Source organism: Typopeltis vanoorti, chromosome 17 (genome assembly GCF_054136105.1).
Source record: "Typopeltis vanoorti isolate ZY-2024b chromosome 17, IOZ_Tvanoo_1.0, whole genome shotgun sequence".
NCBI classification, from domain to species: Eukaryota; Metazoa; Arthropoda; class Arachnida; order Uropygi; family Thelyphonidae; genus Typopeltis; species Typopeltis vanoorti.
In genome coordinates this window covers 691,811-716,225 of record NC_143565.1, presented here as the reverse complement: position 1 = coordinate 716,225, position 24,415 = coordinate 691,811, and the positions used below count along the sequence as shown (strand labels likewise).

Genomic DNA, 24,415 nt, shown 5'->3' with positions numbered 1-24,415 from the left:
GCAAGATTGGATATCAGGAGGCTGTTAAGAAGGATAAAGACAATACGGTGATAGGAAAGGCAGTCAGTGTGTGTGTTGTGGAGAATCAATTCGTGTAACTGCAAATTGCGTATACTTTAATATATGATAATAAAAGTAAGTTATCAAATATTATAAATTATTTTTTCATGTCATAGATTAAAATAACGTGTTTGATAATATACTTCTTGCAATAAATTGAATTTTTGTAATTATTTAAAAATGGTTAAACTTCTATGTTTTTTTAAATGTACCATTTATTTTTTTAAAAAGTAAATGAATATTTAAGTGCAGAAACTATTTTATGACAGTTTAAAGATTGCTTATGTCTTGAATAGTTTATTCTGGGGCTATTTACTATTATTGCCTTCTATACCTATTTATAAGTCTTTGTAATCATCTGGTGTGTTGACTAGGTATGAGAATGATGAGATGAGGCAGAGCAAGAATTATGAATGATATGTTAGCGGAAATGTGTGAAGAAAAAGGAGTGCAGTTTGTTAATGTTTGGAATGAGTTTGAAGGAAGAATTGACTGTATAAGAGTCATAGAGACTGTATTTAAGTGGTTTTGGTGAATCATTTGAAGAGATTGCTGCTAGAAGGGCGAATAATGAGTGCAGAGAATGAATTCGAGAATGTAAGAAGCAATGTGAAAAAGCAGGAGAGTAAAGAAGGAAGGATTGAAGTGGTACTTATGAATGAAAAAGTGGATAGCATGGGTGGAGAGAATGAGAGAACAAGTGTGAAAAAAAAAAAGGGAAGTGGGAAGACTCAGGGTGGACAGGGGAACATAATATGCATGGGTAGGCATACAAGATAAGGGGATGACCTGGGATGTAGGGAAAGCAGTTGGATTTGAAGAAGTTTCTGGGATGAGTAAGGAGAAAAAGAAATGGCCCAAGTGATTTCTCCATACTTGAAAGTATGGAAAAGTCACATCTAATAAGTGGTATCAGGGAAACTTGTTATAGATTCACGAATGAGCTGTTATGTTTGAATACAAATGCTAGAAGTATCAGAAACAAAGGAAACGAAATGGTTGCACTGATTGAGCTAGTTCACTTAAAAATTGTAAAGTGAATGGCAGCCAAGAGACAGATCTGGAACTGGAAGGAAATGCCATCATGAAGGCAGGGACTTTAAATACTTAGGTTCAACAGTGAAAGAGGATGGAGAGGCTGAGAAGGAAGTGGGATGCAAAATACAAGCTGGATGCAGGAACCGGAGAGAGAGAGATGGCCGGAGTGCTATGCGATAAGAGGGTGCCAATCAGTTTAAAAGACAAAATCTACAGGACAGTAGTGAGACCAACTATGACATATACTATGGAAACTGTGGCCCTTAAGAAAAAATAACATCAGCAGGATGGAGGTAGCAGAGATGAGAATGCTTAGGTGGATGTGCAGTGTGACCAAAAAGGATCATCTCAGAAATAACTGTGTAAGGGGAACGGTGAAAGTTATGAACTTAGGAGCAAAAATACAGGAGGCAAGGTTTAGGTAGTTTGGTCAAGTGATGAGGAGGGAGGATGAGTATGTGAGAAGAAAGGTCATGCAAATAGATATGCAGAGGAGGAGGAAGCATGGCGGTCAAATAAGGGATGGAGGGAGCTGTTGGAGGAGAACTTGGATGTGGTTACAGCCCAAGAAAGGAGAATGCAGAGGACACATTAAATACAGTGAGATAAACTGCAGATGAAGAAGAAGACTGCAAATCGGAAGTAAAGAAAATTAGTTTCTCAAGTTTTGGAGGGACACCTACCTAGGGCATTATGTATCGGAGGTTACACGAGGATTGAGGGTCTTGTATTTGATCATCTCATCAGAAGATGTTATAAATGAAGTGTGAAATCACCCTCCAGTTGGTGCAAGGTACCATGAAGTAATTACCTGGGTGGTTGCCATCAGTTTGAGGACTTCTGTGAGCAAAGGGCATGTGTGGAACTACAAAGCTGGTGATTATGAGAGGCTCAGGAGACAGCTTGTAGTAATAGCATGAAATGGGGACATTGGGCAGAAAGCAGATCAGTTCTGCTTGAATGATATTCAACAACTGTCTAGTAGAAACAATGTTTAAACGTATTCCATTACTAAATTACTTAAGGAATTGACAACGTACATAAGAATATAAATTAAATTACACTTTAATAAATATTTCCGATATTTCGGCAACGTCACATTGCCATCTTCAAAAGGAACTTACAAAAAAGGGACGTGCACCTAGGCACTATAACACGGTAACTGAGAATGAAGTGAGGAAGCTATTGTTCTCATAAAAGTCCTGATGGCGCCCCATAGCAGGCTATGTAGGAGTTCTTGGCCGTTGGGCTGAAGGTCTGCTGATGTAAGCCTCCCAAATTTGGGACAGTCTCATGCAACCCAATTTGTTGAGGTCTGGAGAGTTTCTTAGGGCAGGCTGATTCCATGAATAGTCTTTCGAATTAAAACTAGCTACAGTGTATTGTTGTAGCTTTCTTCCACCGTATTCTGTGGCTTGTATCTAGAGCATGGTCTGCTAGACCCGAGTTGCTGTACTTGTGAAACTGGATGTAATCCTTGTGTTCCGAAATTCTGATATTCGCTGTACTGCCTGTTTGACCAAAATAAGACATTTTACAGCTGCAAGGGACCTGGTATACTCCAGGTAGGTCTAGGGGAAGTGGTTGGTCTTTAGTGGAGTGGATAAGGGATGCCAATTTTCTGTATGGTCTGTAACAGGAAGTCAAGTCATGTTTTTTTTTTAAGATTTATTTTCGTAATTTTTTTCCGAGGTGCCTTGGATGTAAGGAATGGTGATGGATTTAGAATAATTCCTTGCTGTGAAGGGGATCGAGGGGGTTGTGGTTGTTGGTCTCAATATTTTTTGGATTTTATTGGGGGTAGCCATTGGCTGAGAAAGTGTTGAGGATGTGATTTAGTTCAGTGTTTAGGACCTTGTCGCTTGAACAGATTAGTTTAGCCCTGTTGTGTAGTATTTTCACCACTCCGTATTGTTGTGTGTGTGTGGGGGGGGGGGGGATTGTTGGTGAATGTAACAGCCTGTATGGGTGGGTTTTCTATAATCTGAGAAAACCAAGGTTCCATCAGGCTGGCAGGTGACTAGTGTGTCTAGGAAAGGGAGGCTATTGTTTTTTTCCTCTTTTTCCAGAGTGAACTTGATTCTGGGGTGTTGGTTGTTTAAGTGTGTTAAGAAGGAAAGGAGTGTATCAGAGCCATGTGGCCAAATAGCGAACACATCATCAATGTAGCACAGCCATATGGTTGGTTTTTGTGGGGCAGAGGCTAAGGCTTTTTCTTCAAAGGTCGCCATAAAGAAATTGGCCAAGGGTGAGGAGAGTGGTGAACCTTCTATTTGTTTGTAGAAATTTCCCTGCCAAACGAAATAGCCTGAGTTCATTGTGAACTGAAATAGGGCTGAGATATCGGGAGGAAATTTAGCTTGGATTAGCTCTAAAGTTTCCTTGAGTGGGACATTTGTGAATAAGGAGGAGACATCAAAGCTGACTATTATGTCAGTATGTTGGAGTGTAAGGTTTTCTATACTGGCTTTGAAGTGGGCTGAGTTTTTTTATATGTGATGGTGTGATGCCAGTATACTGTGTGAGCACTTTTGCCAAATGTTTAGCTAATTTGTATGTGGGGGAATCAATACCATCCACTATGGGACATAATGGCACATTTTCTTTATGTATTTTTGGGAGTCCATAAATATGGGGGGTATATAGAGTTAAACGGTTTTAATCTGTTAGTAACTTCTACAGGCCAAGAAGTGCCCCACAAAAACCAACCATATGGCTGTGCTACATTGATGATGTGTTCACTATTTGGCCACATGGCTCTGATACACTCCTCTCCTTCTTAACACACTTAAACCCCAGAATCAAGTTCACTCTGGAAAAAGAGGAAAAAAACAATAGCCTCCCTTTCCTAGACACACTAGTCACCTGCCAGCCTGATGGAACCTTGGTTTTCTCAGATTATAAAAAACCCACCCATCATACAGGCTGTTACATTCACCAACAATCCCCCCCCCCCACACACACACACAACAATATGGAGTGGTGAAAATACTACACAACAGGGCTAAACTAATCTGTTCAAACGACAAGGCCCTAAACACAACTAAATCACATCCTCAACGCTTTCTCAGCCAATGGCTAACCCCCACCCATAAAATCCAAAAAATATTGAAACCAACAAACCAAAACCCCCTATCCCCCCCCCCTTTACAACAAGAATTACTCTAAATCCATCACCATTCCCTACATCCGAGGCACCTCGGAAAAAATTACCAAAATTTTAAAAAAAAACATCACTTGACCTCCTGTTACAGACCATACAGAAAATTGGCATCCCTTATCCACTCCACTAAAGACCAACCACTTCCCCTAGAGCTACCTGAAGTATATCAGGTCCCCTGCAGCTGTAAACTGTCTTATTTTGGCCAAACAGGCAGTACAGCGAATATCAGAATTTTGGAACACAAGGACTACATCCAGTTTCACAAGTACAGCCACTTGGGTCTAGCAGACCATGCTCTGGATACACGCCACAGAATACGGTGGAAGAAAGCTACAATAATACACCGTAGCAAGTTCAAATTTGAAAGACTATTCATGGAATCAGCCTCAGCCCTAAGAAACTCTCTAAAACCTCAACAAATTTGGTTGCATGAGACTGCCCCAAATTTGGGAGGCTTACATCAGCAGACCTTCAGCCCAACGGCCAAGAACACCTGCATAGCCTAGGGGTCATCATCAGGACTTTTAGGAGAACAATAGCTTCCTCACTTCATTCCCTGTTTCTGGAACTTACAAAAAAGACACGTGCACGTGTCTTTTTTGTAAGTTCCTTTTGAAGATGGCAACGTGACGTTGCTGAAATATCGGAAATATTTATTAAAGTGTAATTTAATTTATATTCTTACGTACGTTGTTGCCAATTCCTTAAATGATTTAGTAATGCATAACCAACGTATAAACTTGTCTACATAAATGTATTCCAAAGGCGAGAAGGTTAAATAAACTAGGTGTGAAATGGATGAATGAAAAGATTAAGCGTGTGATAAAGAGGGAAAAGGCATTATTTAGGCAGCATTAGAGGAGTGATAATAATCAATTCCATGACAAATACAAAGAACAAGCAAGGAGGGTGACTCAGTTGGTAAGGGTTGCAAAAGTTCAGTATCAGCAGCAGTTACTAATGAAGCCAAAAAAAAAAAATCTTAGGTTTGATATATTGCCAGCAAAAAAAAGAATGATAATAGTATGATGGAACTGATTAGAGAAAATCTTATAAGGACAACTGCTGGTAAGAATATATTTCAGATATTAAATGAGTAGTTCATAATGGTCTTCCATCCTTGTGAATGTGACATCGTAGAGAGTTTGAGAACAGTGGATGAGGAGGGGAAGATACTGACTATGAGTGAGGAAGAAGTATATGGGGAATTAAGCAAACTTGATGAAAATAATAAGGCTGTTGGACTTGATGACATATCATGGCATATTTTGAAGGAATGTGCCAGGGAGTTAACATTTACCTTGAGATATTTTTTTAATATGAGTCTTACATTGGGTCAAGAGGAGGTTAAGGAAGACAAGATTGTATTGCTTCATAAAGTAGGTGACAAAATTGAAGCATCAAATAATAGGCCAATCTGTGTGTCAGGTGTTGTAGTTAAAGCGTTGGAAAGGCTGGTGAGAATCAAGATCCAGAGTTGGGTTCAGAATCATGATTTTATCTTGGATGGACAGCACAGATTTGCTAAAGTGAGGCCATGTTTTAGTAATGCACTTATTACAATAAAATGACAGCTGCATTAGATGAGGGAAATGGATACAGAGTGATATAATTAGATTATGCAAAAACTTTTGATAGGTTACCACATGATAAACTGATAGTCAAACTAGAGTAGATGGTGTTGGATATTTTACTAGCGCCTTGTTTTGGAGATTGGCTATCTGTTAGGTATCATCAAGTTGTGTATTGGGAAGCAATATCCCAGCAGAGGAAAGTCACTAGTGGTGTGCCTCAGGGGTCTGTTTTATGGCAATTGCAGTTTAATCTGCATGGTAATGATATTGGGGAAGATTTCAATGTGGATATGCAATTGTTCATAGATGATGCAAAGTTGGGATGAAGTATTAGAATTGAAGCAGAATGTTGTGGCCTTACCAGAAGACTTAAATAGACTGAGTGAATGGACCCTAGAGTAGGAAATGCTAGTTCAATTTTGCAAAATGTAAAATTTTAAAATTTGGAAAACAAAGATGGGATGTAGAATTTACTCTTGGTGGGAATATGTTGTTGGAGGCAGAAGAAGTAAGAGGTCTTGGAATGATGGTGGATAAAGATCTAAAATTTAGAGGACATATTGCCAAAATTGTGAGGACAGTGCAACGAATTCCGGCAATGATGCAGGGGACACTGACTTATAGAAGTAAGGCGATTCTGGTTTCATTATATAAGTCTTTGACAGGCCATATATGGACTACTGTGTAAAGATTTGGTCACCTGGTGTTGAAAAGGATGAAGAAATGTTTGACAAGGTCCAGAGTAGCTTCTTTAAGCAAAGTAGTTTCTGATCTCTGGAATGTTGAATGTGAAGAAAGGTTGAAGTGATGAAATTTGCAGAGTCTACTGGATAGGAGAAAGAGGTGATATAATAGAGATGTATAAGTTGATAAGGGATCATTATAGGATTAAAAGTGAAGAAGTTTTTCATAAAATTATAGGAGATTGGGGAGAACCAGAGTTTATCCCTGGAAGCTGTATAAGGAGTGTGTGAGCAAGGGAGTGTGAGGTAGGTATTTTGTACAGAGTTATGAATGATTGCAGTGCATTGCCTGAGAGCATAGTATGTGCAGAGAATTTGAATGTGTTTAAGGCATGTTATGATGAGATTTGTGTATAAACAAAGTGATCTCCTAGATGAGTCTGTGACTTCATAGAGTCTTAGGATAATAGTAATAATAACTATTATTATTATCATCAACAACAAACTATGTATTTTCCACCTGTAACAAAACAGGAACTGAAAGAAGCACTCTTACAGCTAAAACCGAAGACCATTCCAGGAATATTATTATTATTATTATTATTATTATTATTATTACTATTATTATTATTATTATTATTATTATTATTACGGGTATCTCCATGGAGTCAGTAGACTCATCGCGGGAGACCCAAACTAGCAAAACAATATCTGTCATATCTCTTCTTGAATTCATTTACAGATGAAGAGCTCACAACAGTCAGGCAATGAATTCCACTCATTCACCACCCTCCAGGCAAAAAACCTTGTTCTGACACCTTTGTTAACCACACTCTTCTTTAATTTCCAGAGATGACCTCTTGTTCTTCCATCATTATCACACAGCTGAAACATTTCCCCTGCATCAATCCTATAAAAACCTTTTAGTAATTTGAATGTTTCTATCATATCCCCTCTTCTTCGCCTATCAACCAATCTCTGCAATCCACAAGCTCTCAATCTATCAATGTAGGGAGCATTTTTTATATCACTCACCAACTTGGTCACTCTTCTCTGAACCCTCTCCACAGCCTCCTCATCTCCAAGGAATCCAGGTGACCAGACCTGAGCACAGTAATCCAAATGTGGAAGTATCAATGCTTTATAAAGGGGAATAATAACCTCTTTATCTCTGGATGTCAGTGTGTTCCTCAACAACCAAGTAATCCTATGTGCAATCTTGGACACCTTAGCAATGTGTCCTCTGAACTTCATCTCCTTATCTACCAATACCCCTAAGTCCCTAGCCTCATCAATCTCTTGGAGTACCTTTCCATCTATGTAGTACACAGCTGGTAATCTTTTAATCCCAAAATGCAAGACTTTACACTTTTCCACATTGAACTGACATCCATTTTCTTTTGCCCATTTTACCAGCTTATTTAAATCCTCCTGCAAACTTTCAACATCAGCTTGATTTTTTATTGCACTACACAACTTTGCATCATCAGCAAACAACTGAATATCTTCCTTTAAGCCGTTTCCTATATCATTTATATACAAATTAAACAACATTGGCCCAAGCACAGAGCCCCGATGCACACCACTGGTCACCTGCCTCATTCTGGACTCGGCTCCTCCATACACCACCTTATGGTATCTCTCCCTGAGCCATTCTCCTATCCATATCACCAATTTAATATCCATTCCCATCTGCTCCAATTTGCGTAACAGTGTTCTATGGGGTATCCTGTCAAAAGCCTTAGCAAAATCCAGAAGTACCACTGTGTAGCCAGTTCCTTTGTCCAACTCTGATGTTATTCTATTATGGATAGTTAATAGATTGCTAAGGCAGGATCTACCTTTAACAAAACCATGTTGGCCTCTATAGAGTATCATATCCTGATCCACCCATTCTTGAATTTTGTCTTTAACCAACTTTTCCAATACTTTTACCACTACTCCTGATATGGTGATTGGTCTGTAATTCAATACTGCAGTTTTAGAGCCACCCTTATGCAAAGGAACCACTTTGCCTAACTTCCACTCCCTAGGGACCATACCAGAGTTCAAACTTAAATTAAATATCCAGGTAAGAGGGGGTTGACAATTCATTTGCACATTCACGCAACACCCGAGCTGATATTCCATCTAAGCCTACCGCAGTGTTTGCATTTAAGTTTCGCAATATATTTAATACCTCTGATTCTTTAGCTTCAATTCTCACATTAGGTATTGCTATAGGTATAGAGATATCCTCACTTGGGTGATAGACTTTTGAGAAGTGATCACTCAGTAACTCGACTATTACATCTGATTTTGTCACCTCAATACCATCAGCACCCACTAAGGTTATCCTTCTGAAGTCATTCTTCCTCTTACTTGCCACATAGCGGAAGAACTCTTTGGGATTACCCTTGATCTCTTTGGCTAAGGTCTTCTCATAATCTGATTTAGCTTTTCTTACTATGCTGGTAACCTTCCTAGCTTGAGCCTTCTACTGCTCATGGGTGTCCTGATCGCCCTTCTCCTTATAAATTCTCCATAACATTTTCTTTTTTTGTAGTTCAAGCTTGATACTACTGCTCATCCATCTAATGCCTGCCTTGTTTGACCTCCTGACCATGGGGACACAATCTGATATTGCTTTCCTCAGATACCTGCTGATTTTATCCCAAGCACTGCTAACATCTTTCCCTTGCAATATGTTCTGCCATGGGATGGCTGCAAGCTCACTCCGAAGCTTGTTATAATTGCCTAACCTGTAGTTTCGTACATACCCCTTCTTAATAGAAAAATCCAAAGATTTTGCAACCTCCCAAGTCAATACCACATGATCGCTTTCACCAACTGGAGGTAACGAGGTCACCTTACTTATGCATATAACCTCTGAACCAATAACCAGGTCCAACACTCTCTCACCACGTGTCCCTTCAGTTACGTGCTGTTTCAAGTAATTATCTCGTAGCAGATGTATGAACTCCATTTCCTTTTTACTACGTGATATTTCCTCCTTCCAATTGATATCACCATAATTAAAATCCCCCATAATAATCACTAAGCCTTCACTCATTGCACTAAGTTGCTGATGCATGAATTCAATATCTCCCCCTGTACTCCCTGGCCTATAGCAGCATCCAACTGTATATTTGGTTGCGTTGGTCACTATTTCGCACCAGACTGCCTCAAATGAACTCTCATTCACATGTCTATCATCATGATATACTACTTTCTTTGGCTGCAACACATCAGCTATCATCAACAGTACTCCTCCTCCTGTTCTATCTTCTCTATCCTCCCTGAAAATACTGTACCCATCACATTCAATTCCAGTGACCACATCTTCTGCTGACAGCCAAGTTTCACTAATGCCTACAACTTTTGGTGAGATTTCACTGACTAATGCCAAAAATTCTTCTCTCTTATTTCTAATGCTTCTAGCATTGGTATACAAAAATTGCAGATTCCCTCTAGATCTTGTACCGGCTTTAGAACTGATATATAAGTCACTAACTACCATAGTCCTATGCCGATTTTTTTTCCCCTCTCTTCTGCAATTTATTCTGCCTATAAGGATCAATAAATACACAATCAGTGCTAAAGTTTCTCTCTCTTACACTCAACCTTTTCAATATTAGTTTCCCTGCCCAATAACTTCAACCTGTTCAGAAAACAATAACTTCTTCAATCTCTTATGTCCGTCCATGTTAAGATGCAGTCCATCTCTAGCATACAACTGCCTTTTTCCTTCAAACACACTCCAAACATCAACAAACTCCAGACCTCTTTTTCTGCACATTCTTGCAATCATATCATTCATTATCATTGCTCGTCTACTTAACTCGTAATTGTCAAAACGAGGCAGCACACACACTATTCTCCCATTGACACTTTTCCTCTTCATAATATCTAATAATGTTCTTAAATCTTTTCCTACCCGATTTATACTACCTCTCAGGTCATTCGTACCCACCATAACTATCATCTTGTCTGTTTCATGCCCTCTCTTTATTGCTAAAGCCACTCTTTCTATTGTACCATCAGCCAAGCACTCCTCATGCATACCACTCTCCATACCCTTAATCATAGAATCACCATATATTTTACCACTATTAACTTCATTCAAGTTCACACTCATGGACTCATTCTCTACACTATTCAGCATGACTCTCCCAGCTTCATTACTCAACTCTCTATTACTTACCCCCCCACTCTCACTACATCTCATTTCTTCTTGGCCACTTGTGGTTTTATTATGTTGACTCCCAATCACTCCCATACTATTTATTACTGAATCATTCACCAAAGACTCACCCATATGTAATCCTGTTCTAGTTACTTCAGCTAAAGTAATCTCTATAGTCCTAATTTCTCTGTTTAACACATTAAACTCAGCTTTAACTTCCAGTATCTCCTTACCGATCACTTCCACTTCCTCATGAAGAAGATGAAGGTCATTTTTCGTTTTCATAAACTCCCGCCGAAGTTCTTCCGCTACGGTCCCGATGTCAGCTTCCATTCCTAAACGCTCCAGCCTATCCCGACACTTCTCACATACGTCGACATTTTCTTTCTTTTCATTTTGCCAGACCGACCACAGATCCTTCACATTTTTCGGTGCATACATGTAGCAGTTTCCGCAACGCATCCATTGCGAAAAATCTAACGCTGAGCCAGCCTTTCGTGTAGTAGTAGAGGTCCTGCGCGCCGCTGACGTACGTTTCTTGTTGGACGCCATCTTTACACGTTGATATAGTGAAACAAATGGCAGTGAAAACACAATATATACAACACAGTTCTAAACAATAATACCACTGAAGGACACTTGTTTCTAACCGATGCGCAATTTTAGCACAATTTGTGACAAAAAGCCACACTATATTTAACTTTAAAAACACGTTTTCTAGACTAGCTTAACTCGACCGCCACATTTAAGCAAATTTGAATAGACCAAATAACACATATAGACCTTTTATCACACTTTGAACAAATAAATCCAATACTGTTAAAACTTGTGAACACAATATTCGACACTGGCATTAATCCACAACAACTAAAAACTGCAATAATTACGCAAATTTACAAACATGGTAAAAGAAGCAATACTCAGAACTACAGACCAATAGCTACCCTACCAGACATTTCAAAAATTCTAGAAAAAAAAATGCACACCAGACTACAGAACTATCTACAGAAGTACAACATCATCTCACGAAACCAATATGGCTTTCAGAAAACAAAAATCACTTTATTAGAAGACATCGGCAATGCAATGAACAAAGCTCTCAACAAAAACAAGTACACCGTCCTTATACTGCTTGACTTAACTAAAGCATTTGATACACTTGAACATGACATACTACTCACCAAACTATACTCAATAGGTATAAGTGGAACACTGCATACCTGGTTCAGGAACTATCTCTCAAACAGAACACAAGTAACAAAATTAGGTACATGTCACAGCCAGGGTATACAAATAAAACACAGTGTCCCTCAAGGCGCCATATTATCACCCACTCTGTTCAACACATACATTAACGATGTTCATAACCTGGCCATAAGAAGTCAAATATTTCAGTACGCAAATGACACCACACTATTAGCAATCCACACAGACATCAACATGGCTCTCTCCAAATCACAACATACTTCTACCAAAATGCAATTGTAATCAACAGCACCAAAACACACATGTTAATAATACACAACCCAAGAATCATGCACCCCGCACGACTATCGATATACTGTCACACATACTGCTGCATTAACAACAAAAAAACCTGCCAATGTCCTGAAATCAAAACCTGTAACACATGCAAAATACCTTGGTCTCTACATAGATTGCCACCTTAAATGGACAAAACATATAGAATACCTACATACCAAACTCCACATCATCGCAGCAAAACTCTTCCAAGTAAAAGACATTATTTCATCTAACTTAAAAAAACTCCTATATTACGGTATCTGCGAATCCCTACTCAGATATGGTCTAACAGTCTATGCAAACACATCAAACAGCTACCTAACAAAATTATGAATATTACATAAGAAAATTGTGTCAATAATATTTGGACACCTTATACACAACAGCCACTATCTGATGGCGATGCACAGAATCCTGAGCGTTAAAAATCTGAAACACTACATAATATTACTAAGGAATTACTTCAACATCACTTATCAAAACAACAGACACATATCGTATAACACGACCCACAACAACTCTCTACATCCCTACACCCTTCAACAACTCATACGGTTCTTTTGTGAGATCACATCAGATACCCATGCTACTCAACAACCTACCAAGAAATTTAAAACACATAGACAACTACAGAACATTAAAACACGAACTCTGGAAAATATACTAACAAAGTTAATATACCATTAACACTAATATACACATCACAAATCACCAGTATCCAATGCCTACATCTCATCCATAAACAGTAACAACAACATAAATAGTGAAGGTTAATCCCACTCTCTTCATAAAAGCTAACCCAAGCTTCGAAGTAGGTGGGATTAATGCACCTCATTCATCTACACATAATCCTCATAATCAAAGACTGCAAATTATGTAACAAAACAGTCAGTACAGTGTATAATAATAATGAAGATACAGATATATACAGGTATCCCTTCCTTAAATTTGATTAATGCGCCGAAATTAATTTCGGCAATCCCTTGATATACGCAACAAGAGTTTTGATTAACGCGCCTTTAACTCCGCAGAGCTCACAGCTGATCTGACAGATACATTCAAAATGTTTAATACAAATATTCTTACATAATTCAGTGTATAGCTTGGAGGTCATGAGTAGCTGTGCATTCATATTTTACGAGTGCTATTCCGCACTGTTTTTTGCTGTAAGTTTGGTTTAACACATGTTATGTAAGGGTTTGTGATATTTGACAGTAAATTGTATCTGAGAGAGAGATATGCGACCTCCGACGTCAGTATAGTATGGTTAATTTTTTTTTTTTTTATTCTTTGTTCAATAATTTCTAGATTGTAAATGAAAATAAATAAACCATTATGTAATAGAGAGCCAAAGGCTTATTTGTCATACATGTTCTCTATGAGATGTGATTTACATTATGGAAAATACTAAGGAAAGTGATCTGAAGCTTATTCCACCTTTACTACAAGTTGCCCATAAGGTTGCTTATGCTTGCATCCGCCGAAACTTTTAGTTTCTATATATTCGGCACGAAACTCTTGTAGTTTCTATATTTGGCTATGAAATAATGTTGGATTCAATATCCACTTAATTTCTACCATCATGTATTATATTTGCGGTGTTTTTTCTTTATGTTTTATTGCTTGTTTGCCAAGGTCTGGAGAGTCATTTTGCTTGTTATCGTAGAATTTATGCCGATAAGAAAAAACTAAAACTGTTCAAACGACTCTTATAACTTCTTTTGATAAAAAAATTGCAGTAAATAATGTAGGTACAAGTATTTATTAAATATTTACTTTACATTCATTTTTATCTTTCATAAAAGAGTACCATATAAAATGAATTATTAATACAGTAATCGAACATGGACGAATTGTAATTTTTACCATTGATTATTAGATTTGATTAATGCGATTTTGATATATGCGGTAACATCGGGGGATTAATTAACCATGTTAATTGAGGGATACCTGTATATATGTATATAGTGTATGAATCTGTATCCAAAGAAAAAAATATCGAAAAGAAATAATGTGCATTAAACTGCGTGTAGTATAATGTAGAGCATCAAGTTTAATATGTATTAATTGTAAATATGTAAATACTCTGTACGATGAAAATAGAAAAATTGTTATTTTATATGCACTAACCACTATGCCAGCCTGGCTGGCCGAGTGGTTAGCATATCCCCTCTCCAGCCAAAAGGCTGTGGGTTCGAATCCTGCTGTGAGCATGGATGTTTGTGTTGTCTGTGGAAATACTAGTGGTGGTAGATGGCATTGGTGTAGTTGCAGTCAGTTGGTGGATTGAGTGGTTGAGACAGAGTTGTAGAGCAGGTGCCCTCCCTCGATGAGTCTTTGGACTCCCTGGAGGTGTCAAATAATAATACATAATGTGTTAACATGCAAAAAAATGTCTGTAATAATCATATGTATGTAATTTATCTGAGACATTATCATATTATTATTATCCATTATTCAAAAATTCTGTGTAATCCTCATTGTTAATATTAGCATCTATAAAATTTCTATTTTATAGATGCAAAAATGTATTATTATCAAAAGTTTAATTGAAATGCAATGTAGAAAATGAATCGCATGTGCAGCACTTAATGCTGAATTTTGTAAAAATTACAAGCCGGAACGTCACTAAAGACGAGTATTGTGATTGTGTAAATATTTTAGAAATCAATAAAAAAAATTATAATGTATGTATGTATGTAATTTATCTGAGAAATAATAAAATGTTAAATGGTAAAAAAATATATATATATATTAATTTTCATTGGAATGGGGGTAGACAAATGAGACATCCCTGTAGAGTGTATAAGGAGGGTATGAGCGAGGACCTAAGGAGCATGTTCTTTGCAATGGTTGGTGAGTGGAATGTATTGCCTGACAGTATGCTGAATGTGGAGATACATTGAATGAGTTTTAAACACAGTTTGATGGGTTTTTTTGCGAGTCTTTTGAATGTATGGTGTTAATAATAATAATAATTGTGATTAATTAAAATCTCATCATTATTGTAATATTTATATATTAATTGGAGTTTCATATGAAAACAGAGTGGCATTTCTTATTAGGTTGAGAAACTCAACAGCAAATTAAAACTTCTGAAACGACAAACAGAAGAAGCTGAAGAGGAATGTTCTCGTGAAAGAGCTCAAAAAAGGAAAATGCAGAGAGAATTGGATGAATATGCAGAACTTACTGAATCACTGCAACGAGAAGTAACTAATTTGAAGAACAAACTCAGGTACAGAATGTAGATCACCAATGTTGATTTTTTTGCTTTTTAATATACAAATGAAAATAAACTAAACTTGAAAGCATTATACAAAAAAATATAAAAACTTTTTAAAAAATCAGATAATGCCTTTTATTCCCTTAACAGTTCATTTTCCACTGGTAGCAATCAGAGATAGCTGGCCCAAGGCTCTGACTAATTATAAGCTGCATGTCCCTAAACCTAACATTATACATACTAAATTTTAAAATTGTTCATAAAATATCTGCTTCATTACAAATAAATTCGCTCATTCATTGTTAAGCATTAAGTGAAAAGCTGTGAAAAATTTGGGAATCATTTGTTACCAATATTGGAGAGGTAAGGAAATCTCAAAAGTAAAAATTCAAGTCTTTTTAATAATAATAATTATTATTATTACTATTCCACACCTCCAGGGAGTCACAAATGATTGTAGGAGACTCATCTTAAACAACACAGTTTCTCATGTCACTTCTTAAACATGAGACCTCAATAAAGGTCAAAACTGGGGGGTAGTGCCCTTTCTAATGCATAGCATTATACATGTCTGCAAGGATATGTTCTTTGCATTATGGGATACTGAGGCAAGTAATGTGAAGTCATTAGCATCTACATACAAGTTGTCCCAGTCCTGAAAATACTCCAGGCACAAACTTTGTTTGCTTACACTTGGATAAAGCACTAAACCAAGTATATAATTTCTTGGTATCTTTAATTTATGTTCACTGTCTGAACATTTATCACCCCTTCAGGCAATGAATTCCATAATCTAATTCTTTCCACAACCACCACCCCCTTGCATTCAATGCTTCTTATCCTTCTACTCATCAACTCCTTTTGCAACTTGTATGGATACCGTCTTGTACATGTTCCTTCCATGGTTCTAATCTAATATATCAAAAGTCTCCCCAGTATCACACCTGCAAATACCTCTCAATTGTTTAAATGTCTCAATTATGTTACCCATTTGTCTTATAATCACTAAACTCTGCGGTTTTCATGCCCTCAGTCTAACGTCATAAATAACATTGTCAAGGCCTGATATCATTTTTTCATCTGCTTCTTTACCCTCATATCTATGATATCTATCAGACAGCCAGTTTGTAGTCCAATTCACTAATCTGTGAATTGGACTAATCAATTCACTAATCTTACTCCATTTCTTCCAGTATAACTCTCGAAGTGAGTATGAAGCATCCCATCTGTGGATCAAAAATTTTAAAACCTTACATTTAGTTGCATTAAACTGATATCCTCTTGAAGAGCCAAAATATCAACACTATTACTAATAACTCTTCCAAGCTTCACATCATCTGCAAACAACTGAACATCTCCCTGTAGTCTTGTCACAATATCATTGACATAAATATTGAACAGTAATGGTCCCAGGACTGAACTCTCCACTGACCTGATATCCTAACCCATATGATGCAACTTAAAAATCAAATTGTTATGTTGCACCCTATCAAATGCCTCATAAAAATAAAAAATAAATAAGTGTATATGCCTTACCCTCATCCATTGCTTTTGTTACTCTTTGTAATAGGTAACCAGATTACTAAAACAAGAGAGCCCTTTAACAAATGCATGCTGGCCTCCATAAATATTACCCTCATCTGTTCAATTCTGTATATGAATTCTTACCGATTTTTCCAAAATCTTAACAACTATAGAAGAAATACAAACAAGAATATAATTTGATACCTTCATTTTACCACCACTCTTATGCAGTGGTACTCTCTTATCCTCCCTCCACTCTCTAGGAACCTGTCCCATTACAAGACTTTTATTAAACAACCTAGTTAATGGCACATAGCACATTCCCTTAAAACACATGGTGAAATTCCATCTAGTCCCCCCCCCACCTTATTGACATTTATGTACTCGGTATTTGGAATAAATCCTCTTCCTTCACTTCATCACTCATTATCCTTATAGGAATAAAGCCTGCTATATTAGGATGAAACACTCTAATAAGGTGATCATTAACTAGCTCAACTATGTCATCTGTTTTGGTTGCCCCATTCCCATCTCCACCCAGCAAGGTAATCCATCTACTATCATTTTTCCTCCTACTAACCACACAGCAAAAAAAAACTCCTTGCGATTCTCCTTGGATTTCATTGACAGTTTCCTCTCATTTTCTAATTTTTCTCTCTTTATATTCATCATGCAACTGTTCTCCACCTCTCTCTTTATATGTCTCCCATCAAATCTCTGATGCTATGACCAAATCCAAAACTCTTGATCCTCATGTTCCCTCCACCATATGCTACCAAAGACAGTTGTCCCTCAAGAAATCCAAAACTTCAGTTCCCTTATTATGGTATGTTGCCTCCTCTGGCCAGTTCATATTGCTATAGTTGAAGTCCTCCATAATGATCACTCGCTTTGCACTTGCCAAACTAATTTGCTGAAATATTTCCTGCCCAGCACCATCTATATTCCCTGTCTGTAGCAACATCCCACTAAATATCTTGTCTTATAAACATCTGTCTCACACCGTATACTTTCAAAGCCATTACTATTATTTCCACTGAGAATCTCTACCCTGAGCATGCACAATTCATCCCTTATCATGAGTAACACTCTACTGCCATGTTTACCTTCCCTATCCTGTCAAAATATGCTATACCCTTCAATTTCTATCCCTGTTAGAACATCTTCCTCAGTTAGCTGATACCAACAAACTTTGAAGAGACTGAGTCAGTCAATGCCACAAAGTCTTTGATTTTATTCCTAATGCCTCTAGCATTTGTGTATAAAAAAAACCAGTCTATTGCCAGTATTCTTATAGCCATTATTGCCCCCCTTATACTCCAAATGTAGATAGGCTACATTTGGTGTGCATCAGGGGAGAACTGTTCCTGCAAGAATAAATAATAATTGAATTGAATGGAAGACCTGAGGAAGCAAGAGTGATGTGGAAGTGCAGGTGAGTTGGGTAGGAGAGGTAGTGGCATGAGTCAAGAGAATGAGAGTGAAGGAAGACAAAATGGTCATGGAAATGGGGAGGAGGGGAAATCAGGAAACACTGTCCACCCTAACCTGTTTCATTTCAGGATTAGATGTGTGAGTGTGCAAAAGAGGATTAATTTAGTCACAGATGTGGGAGGTAACATTTAGATCTCGAAGAACAGTGTAATATCAGTGATGATAGAGAGAACCAGAAATGAGTTAATTGTTTATGTTTATAAATGCCAGAAGTATTCAAAATAAGAGGAATGAGATTGTAGCATTGTGACGATGTGGATGACATTCTGACAGGAATAGAGATAAAAGGTTATGTAGTTTTTCATGAATACAGATAAGGCAGAAAGGGAGGAGGAGTGCTGTTGATGATAGAGCAATGTCATGTCCATCTAAAGTGGAGAAGCAAGGTTCAAATAGTGACAATTGTTTTGAAACAGTATGGTGTGAAGCAAAGGTGGACAGGATGAAATGTTCAGTAGGGTGCTGCTATAGAATTGGTAATGTGGAAGGCAGTGAGAAGGAAATCTTTAGATAACTTTGTCTGTCTAATAAGAAAAGAGTGATCATTATGGGCAATTTCAATTATGATAATACAGACTGGAATGAAGAGACAGCATCTAGAGGCAAAGAGAACAAATGTCTTGAATTTTTAAGAGATAGCTATCGTAGGCAGTAGGTAACAGAGTACATGAGGATCTAGGGTCTTGGATTTGAGTTTCATCAGGGAATGTTATTGTAAATTAGGTGTCAAATCTTGATGAAAGTGACCATGACATGATCAATAAACAATAAATTATACAATAACCACAGAAATTAACTTTAATGAAATAAAGTACAGAAATTTTTACGGAAAATAACAGTACATCATCAGTGCGTAGAAATAAGAAAATCAAAGAAACGGGAATACAAGGTACATACAGCAGTCGGTAGTTTACCAATTAAAAACTATTGCTGCATGCTAGAAATTAATATTAATAAATAATATTATTAAAAACTATTTTTGATGGTTACATAAAATAAGAATCTTCCAAACTTTTGGGAGAGAGAGAGACAATGATTCAGATTTGGCTGATATAAAAGGGCTTTGCAACTTTCATTGAAAAGGCATTCATATTTAAACCTGTTTCTATGGAGAAGACAAGCTCCATCCAACTGGATACTGTGTTTAGTTTCAATACTATGTTGTGCCAGACCAGACTCTGGAGGTTTCATGTATTTGATATAATATTGATGTTCATTAATTCTTTTTTCCACAGAATGGCCTGACTGCCCAAAGTATTACATTCACAAGATATCTGGTAAACACCAGCTAATGACAGAGATGACAGTTTGTCTTTTGTAGATAGCAACTGATGAGAAATTTTGTTGATAGGAAAATATGTGGGAACGAGATGATACTTCTTCAGAATTCTACCAATCGGTTCAGAGATGCCAGAAATATAAGGGATTGGAACCCTGCGGTCTGTCAAAGAATCCTGAGGTGTTGGAACATAGGAGTCAATTATCTGCTGGATTTGATTAGGGTTGTAACCATTAAATTCCATTAAAGTGAGAAGTTCTCATTGTAAGCTTGAGGTAGAGGAGCACACATTATGTGCTCTATTAATTAAAGACTTGATAACACCAATTTTTTGAGAGGTGTGATGAGCACTTTTGTTGAATGTATCTGCCAGTAAAGGTAGGTTTTCAATAGCAGCCATATCAGGACTGCCATGAGAAAGAGCTATGTGGAAGTATATCATCATCATCAAATTCTGACATGTACCCTTAAGAGGTGTACAGGATATGATAGCTACATGAAAAACTTACATCACCACTAACTTCCTATCTACAATTTCCTCCAAATCAATCTGTTACCTGTCAAGACTCCAACATTATCAGATCTTATATTTCTGTCTTCTAAGGCACTTTTTACTCTATCAGTCCACCTATATCTTGGTCTTCCTCTGGGTCTTTTTCCTGCCAACCTGGCAGAGAACACTTGTTTTGCTAATCTTTCTCTCTCATTCTGTTTAAGTGACCATACCACCTGAGATTAGCTATGCAAACACATTCCTGGATGCTAACAATATCAAGTTCTTTCCTAATATCCTCATTTTTAATATAATATTGCTATTGATGCCATCTGTTCACACCCTTAATCTTTCTCAGGACTCTCATATCTGTGTGTAGAGGTTTAAGTGCTGTGAGGACATCATATTGGAGGCTTAATGGATTGTATACAGCACTCAGAAAGGATTAAAACAGAATTTAATACTTCCTATATATTTGGTCTCAGTAAATGAGACATCTTCAGGGATTACAAAAAAACTAATGCAACATCAAAAACAAATAAACAATACTAAGCCCAACCACATGGGTGACACTAAAGTCCTATCTAGGTGGAGCACCCTCTAAGGGTGGTTATAGGTGGCCTGGAATATAAAACAGGACCTCTGGTGATAAGATTTCCCAAATCTTAGGAAGCTTAATGCAACCATATTTGTTGAGATTTGGTTGATTCCTGAGAGCTGCTGCTGATTCTAAGAATAGTCTCTCTTTTTTGAATTTGCTGTGGTGGAGCAGGGTGTGGTTTTTTTCCATGAGATCCTGTGGGTTGTATCCAAGACATGGTCTTGGATACAACCACAGGATACAACTACCTGAGCGTGACCACATACACAACACTTTCCTCTTCAATGGCTACAGTGATCACAGTATTAAAAAAAATAATCATGTCCTCCCCCTCTCCTCAGTCTTCTCTTCAGAAAGAATTTAGAAATGCCATCACCATACCCTACATCCATGGCACATCCGAAAAAATAGCCAAGATTTTAAAAAAGTACAACCTACACACAGCATTTAAGCCCCACCGCAAACTTGCTACCCTTATCCGCTCTACAAAATATCAGCTCCCTCCTCTCTCAATGCCTGGAGTCTATAAAGTACCCTGTTCATGTAAACTGGTGTACTTTGGACAGACAGGCAGATCAGCCATTATCCACCTGGAGGAACATAAGTCATTCATCTGCAAACACAACTATGGTCAGTCAGGCTTGGCTGACCATGTCTTGGATACAACCCACAGGATCTCATGGGAAAAAACCACCCTGCTCCACCAAAACAAATTCAAAAAAGAGAGACTATTCTTAGAATCAGCAGCAGCTCTCAGGAATCAACCAAATCTCAACAAATATGGTTGCATTAAGCTTCCTAAGATTTGGGAAACGCTTATCACCAGAGGTCCCACTTTACATTCCGGGCCACCTACAACTGCCCTTAGAGGGCGCTCCTCCACCTAGATAGGACTTTACTGTCACCCACGTGGTTGGGCTTAGTATTGTTTGTTATTTGTTTTTGATGTTGCATTAGTTTTTTTGTAATCCCTGAAGATGTCTCATTTACTGATACAAAATATATAGGAAGTATTAAATTCTGTTTTAATCCTTTCTGAGTGCTGTATACAATCCATTAAGCCTCCAATATGACTCTCATATCTGTGGTCTCATGTCTTTGGTCAAGTATTTTAACCAGCTCTCAGATCCATAAGTTAAAATTGGTTTGAACACATCTTATATACAGCTAATTTAGTGTTTTGACTAATTTCTCTCTTATTCCATATAAATTTATTCAGTTGACTTCCTACAATACCAGCTTTATCGATTCTGTTGTCTATTTCCATATTTAATTTATCATCTTCATAAAACTACAATATAAAATGATGGTGTCAAATGATGGATTTGGTTGGGAAGGAGATCAATGCTGCTTGGTCACTTCATCCCTTCTCAGGAACCGTCTGGTAAAGGCAATGTCTGGGTGTATTTGCATTCCAAAGATCAGGAAATTAAATAAATTAGGTGTAAATTGGATGAGTGAAGAGGTGAAGCATGCAGTCTGGAAGAAAAAGGCATTGTGGTGGTACAGGATGATTGGCAATAATCAATTACATGAGTACAAAAGCTATCAAGGAAGTTGACCTTCTTGTAAGAGTAGTAAAAGTGAAGTATGAGCTGCAGCAAAAATCGTAGGTAGTTTTTTTTTTTTTTTTTTTTTCATGGCCAGTAGAAGGAAGAATAATTATGGAAGGATGAGTTGGTCAGTGGTAATGGTAGAATGGTAACCACTGAGGCAGATATAGATAGTAGAGGTTTTAATTGAGCAGTTCATTAAAGTATATCATCCTTATTAATGTACACATACCAACCACTGAATTAGAAACTTTTATTTAATAACATGTTGGACCTCTTTTAGTCTGAATTACAGCACATATGTGGTTTGGCATAGATTCCACAAGGTGTTCACCAGACAGTCCTTTAACTGGCTCAGATTTGATGGAAGAGGATTTACTCCTGGATCTGTTTATCTAACATGTCCCATACATACTCATTGGGGATCAAATTCAAGCTTTGTGGTGACCATTGAAGATGGTGAAATGTCTGAATTACTACTGAACAATTCTTGTGCAATGAACAGTAGGATTGCCAAACATGAAACGGCCATCATCTCCTAATAAAAGTCAAAATTTCAGGATCTACTTGATCAAGAACAATGTTCAGATATTCCTTGGAGGACATCAGATCTTCCAGAGATATCATGGGACCTGTTCCATACCAACAGAGCATGCCACACACACACACACACCATGACACTACCTCTAGAACTTGAGTTGTGTTTACAGGGCAAGCCAGGTTCATTGCATCATGAGACTCTCACCAAATACTTTGTCTATCATCAGTGTAGAACAAGGTGTACCATGACTCATCAGACCACATCACTTTTTTCCAGTCTTCCAGTGTCCAGTCACTATGCTTCTGACACCACTGTAAACTAACTTTCTGGTTCTTTACAGAAATCAGTAGTTTCTGTATAAGCATGCGACTGCAATGCCGATCCTCTTCAGTTTTAACAGCCTTCATTAAATGTTTCGGCGATCTCATTTCTGACAGACTATCGTAGGACCACAGTTATACCTCTTAGACAAGTCATGTGGGTTATTTTTCCACTGATTGACCATCTGGGATATCTCACCTTTTGAGAAACTAGTCAGCTCTTCTGTTTTTGATGATTACTGACCAGCAGCATTCTTAAATAGTTGCCTAGAACATGTGACTACTTATTTTGCATACACTCTGTGTAAGTAATGTTTATATACATCTGCATAAAGGTTTATTATTATTATTACCCAAGCCCCATGGAAAGCCTCATCTTCTTCTTCTTATTGTGCTATCTTCTATTGAAGGTCAGCGACCATCTTGGCGAACAAACTGCGCTCTTGTGCTAATCTGAGCAGTTGTGCACTGATTTTTCCTGTCCATGTCTTGATGTTGTCAAACCATGATATTCTTTTTCTTCCTCTAATTCCTTTGCTATCAATTCTTCCTACCAAAATAGTTTGTAGAAGTTGGTATATGCTGTTTCTCATGATGTGGCCAAGATATGATGTTTTTCGTTTCTTGATTATTTGTACAAGATGTTTAGCTTTGCCAATGGATTTTAAGACCTCTTCATTGGTAATTTTTTCTGTCCATGATATCTTTAGCATTCTTCTGTATAGCCACATCTCAAAGGCTTCGATTTTCTTCATAGTTGTCGTCTTCAATGTCCATGTTTCAATTCCATAGCGGCAGAATAGACCACACATAGCATTTCAGCATTCGGCATCTGACTTCCATGTTTAGGTCTTTATTGCAGAATAGTATTCTAATTTTCATAAGAACACTATTCTGCCGTGCAACTTCAATCCTTGTCTTTATATCTATTTCTGAATCCCACCGTTCATTAAGCCAGCAACCAAGATATTGATATCTTGACACTTGATCGATATTTTTCCCATTGAGTGTCAGTTTCATTGATGAGGCTGGATGTTTGCTGATGATCATGTATTTTGTCTTGTTGATGTTTATATTTATTCCCATTCTTTGGCTTTCTATGTATACTCTGTCAATGAGCTTTTGGAGATCCATAATGTTATCTGCAATTAGCACGGTGTCATCTGCATATCGTAGG

The 24,415-nt window shown here is 37.5% G+C and overlaps 1 protein-coding gene across 1 annotated transcript in view; it reads left to right on the top strand.

Moving 5' to 3' along the window:
* Positions 1–24,415, top strand: part of LOC150097089 (myosin-14-like) — a 1,147,103-nt gene that overhangs the window by 1,099,759 nt on the left and 22,929 nt on the right. Inside the window, exon 39 of the mRNA XM_090407039.1 lies at positions 15,273–15,445. Coding sequence (XP_090263165.1) covers positions 15,273–15,445 — 173 coding nt within the window. The remainder of the gene's footprint in view (positions 1–15,272; positions 15,446–24,415) is intronic.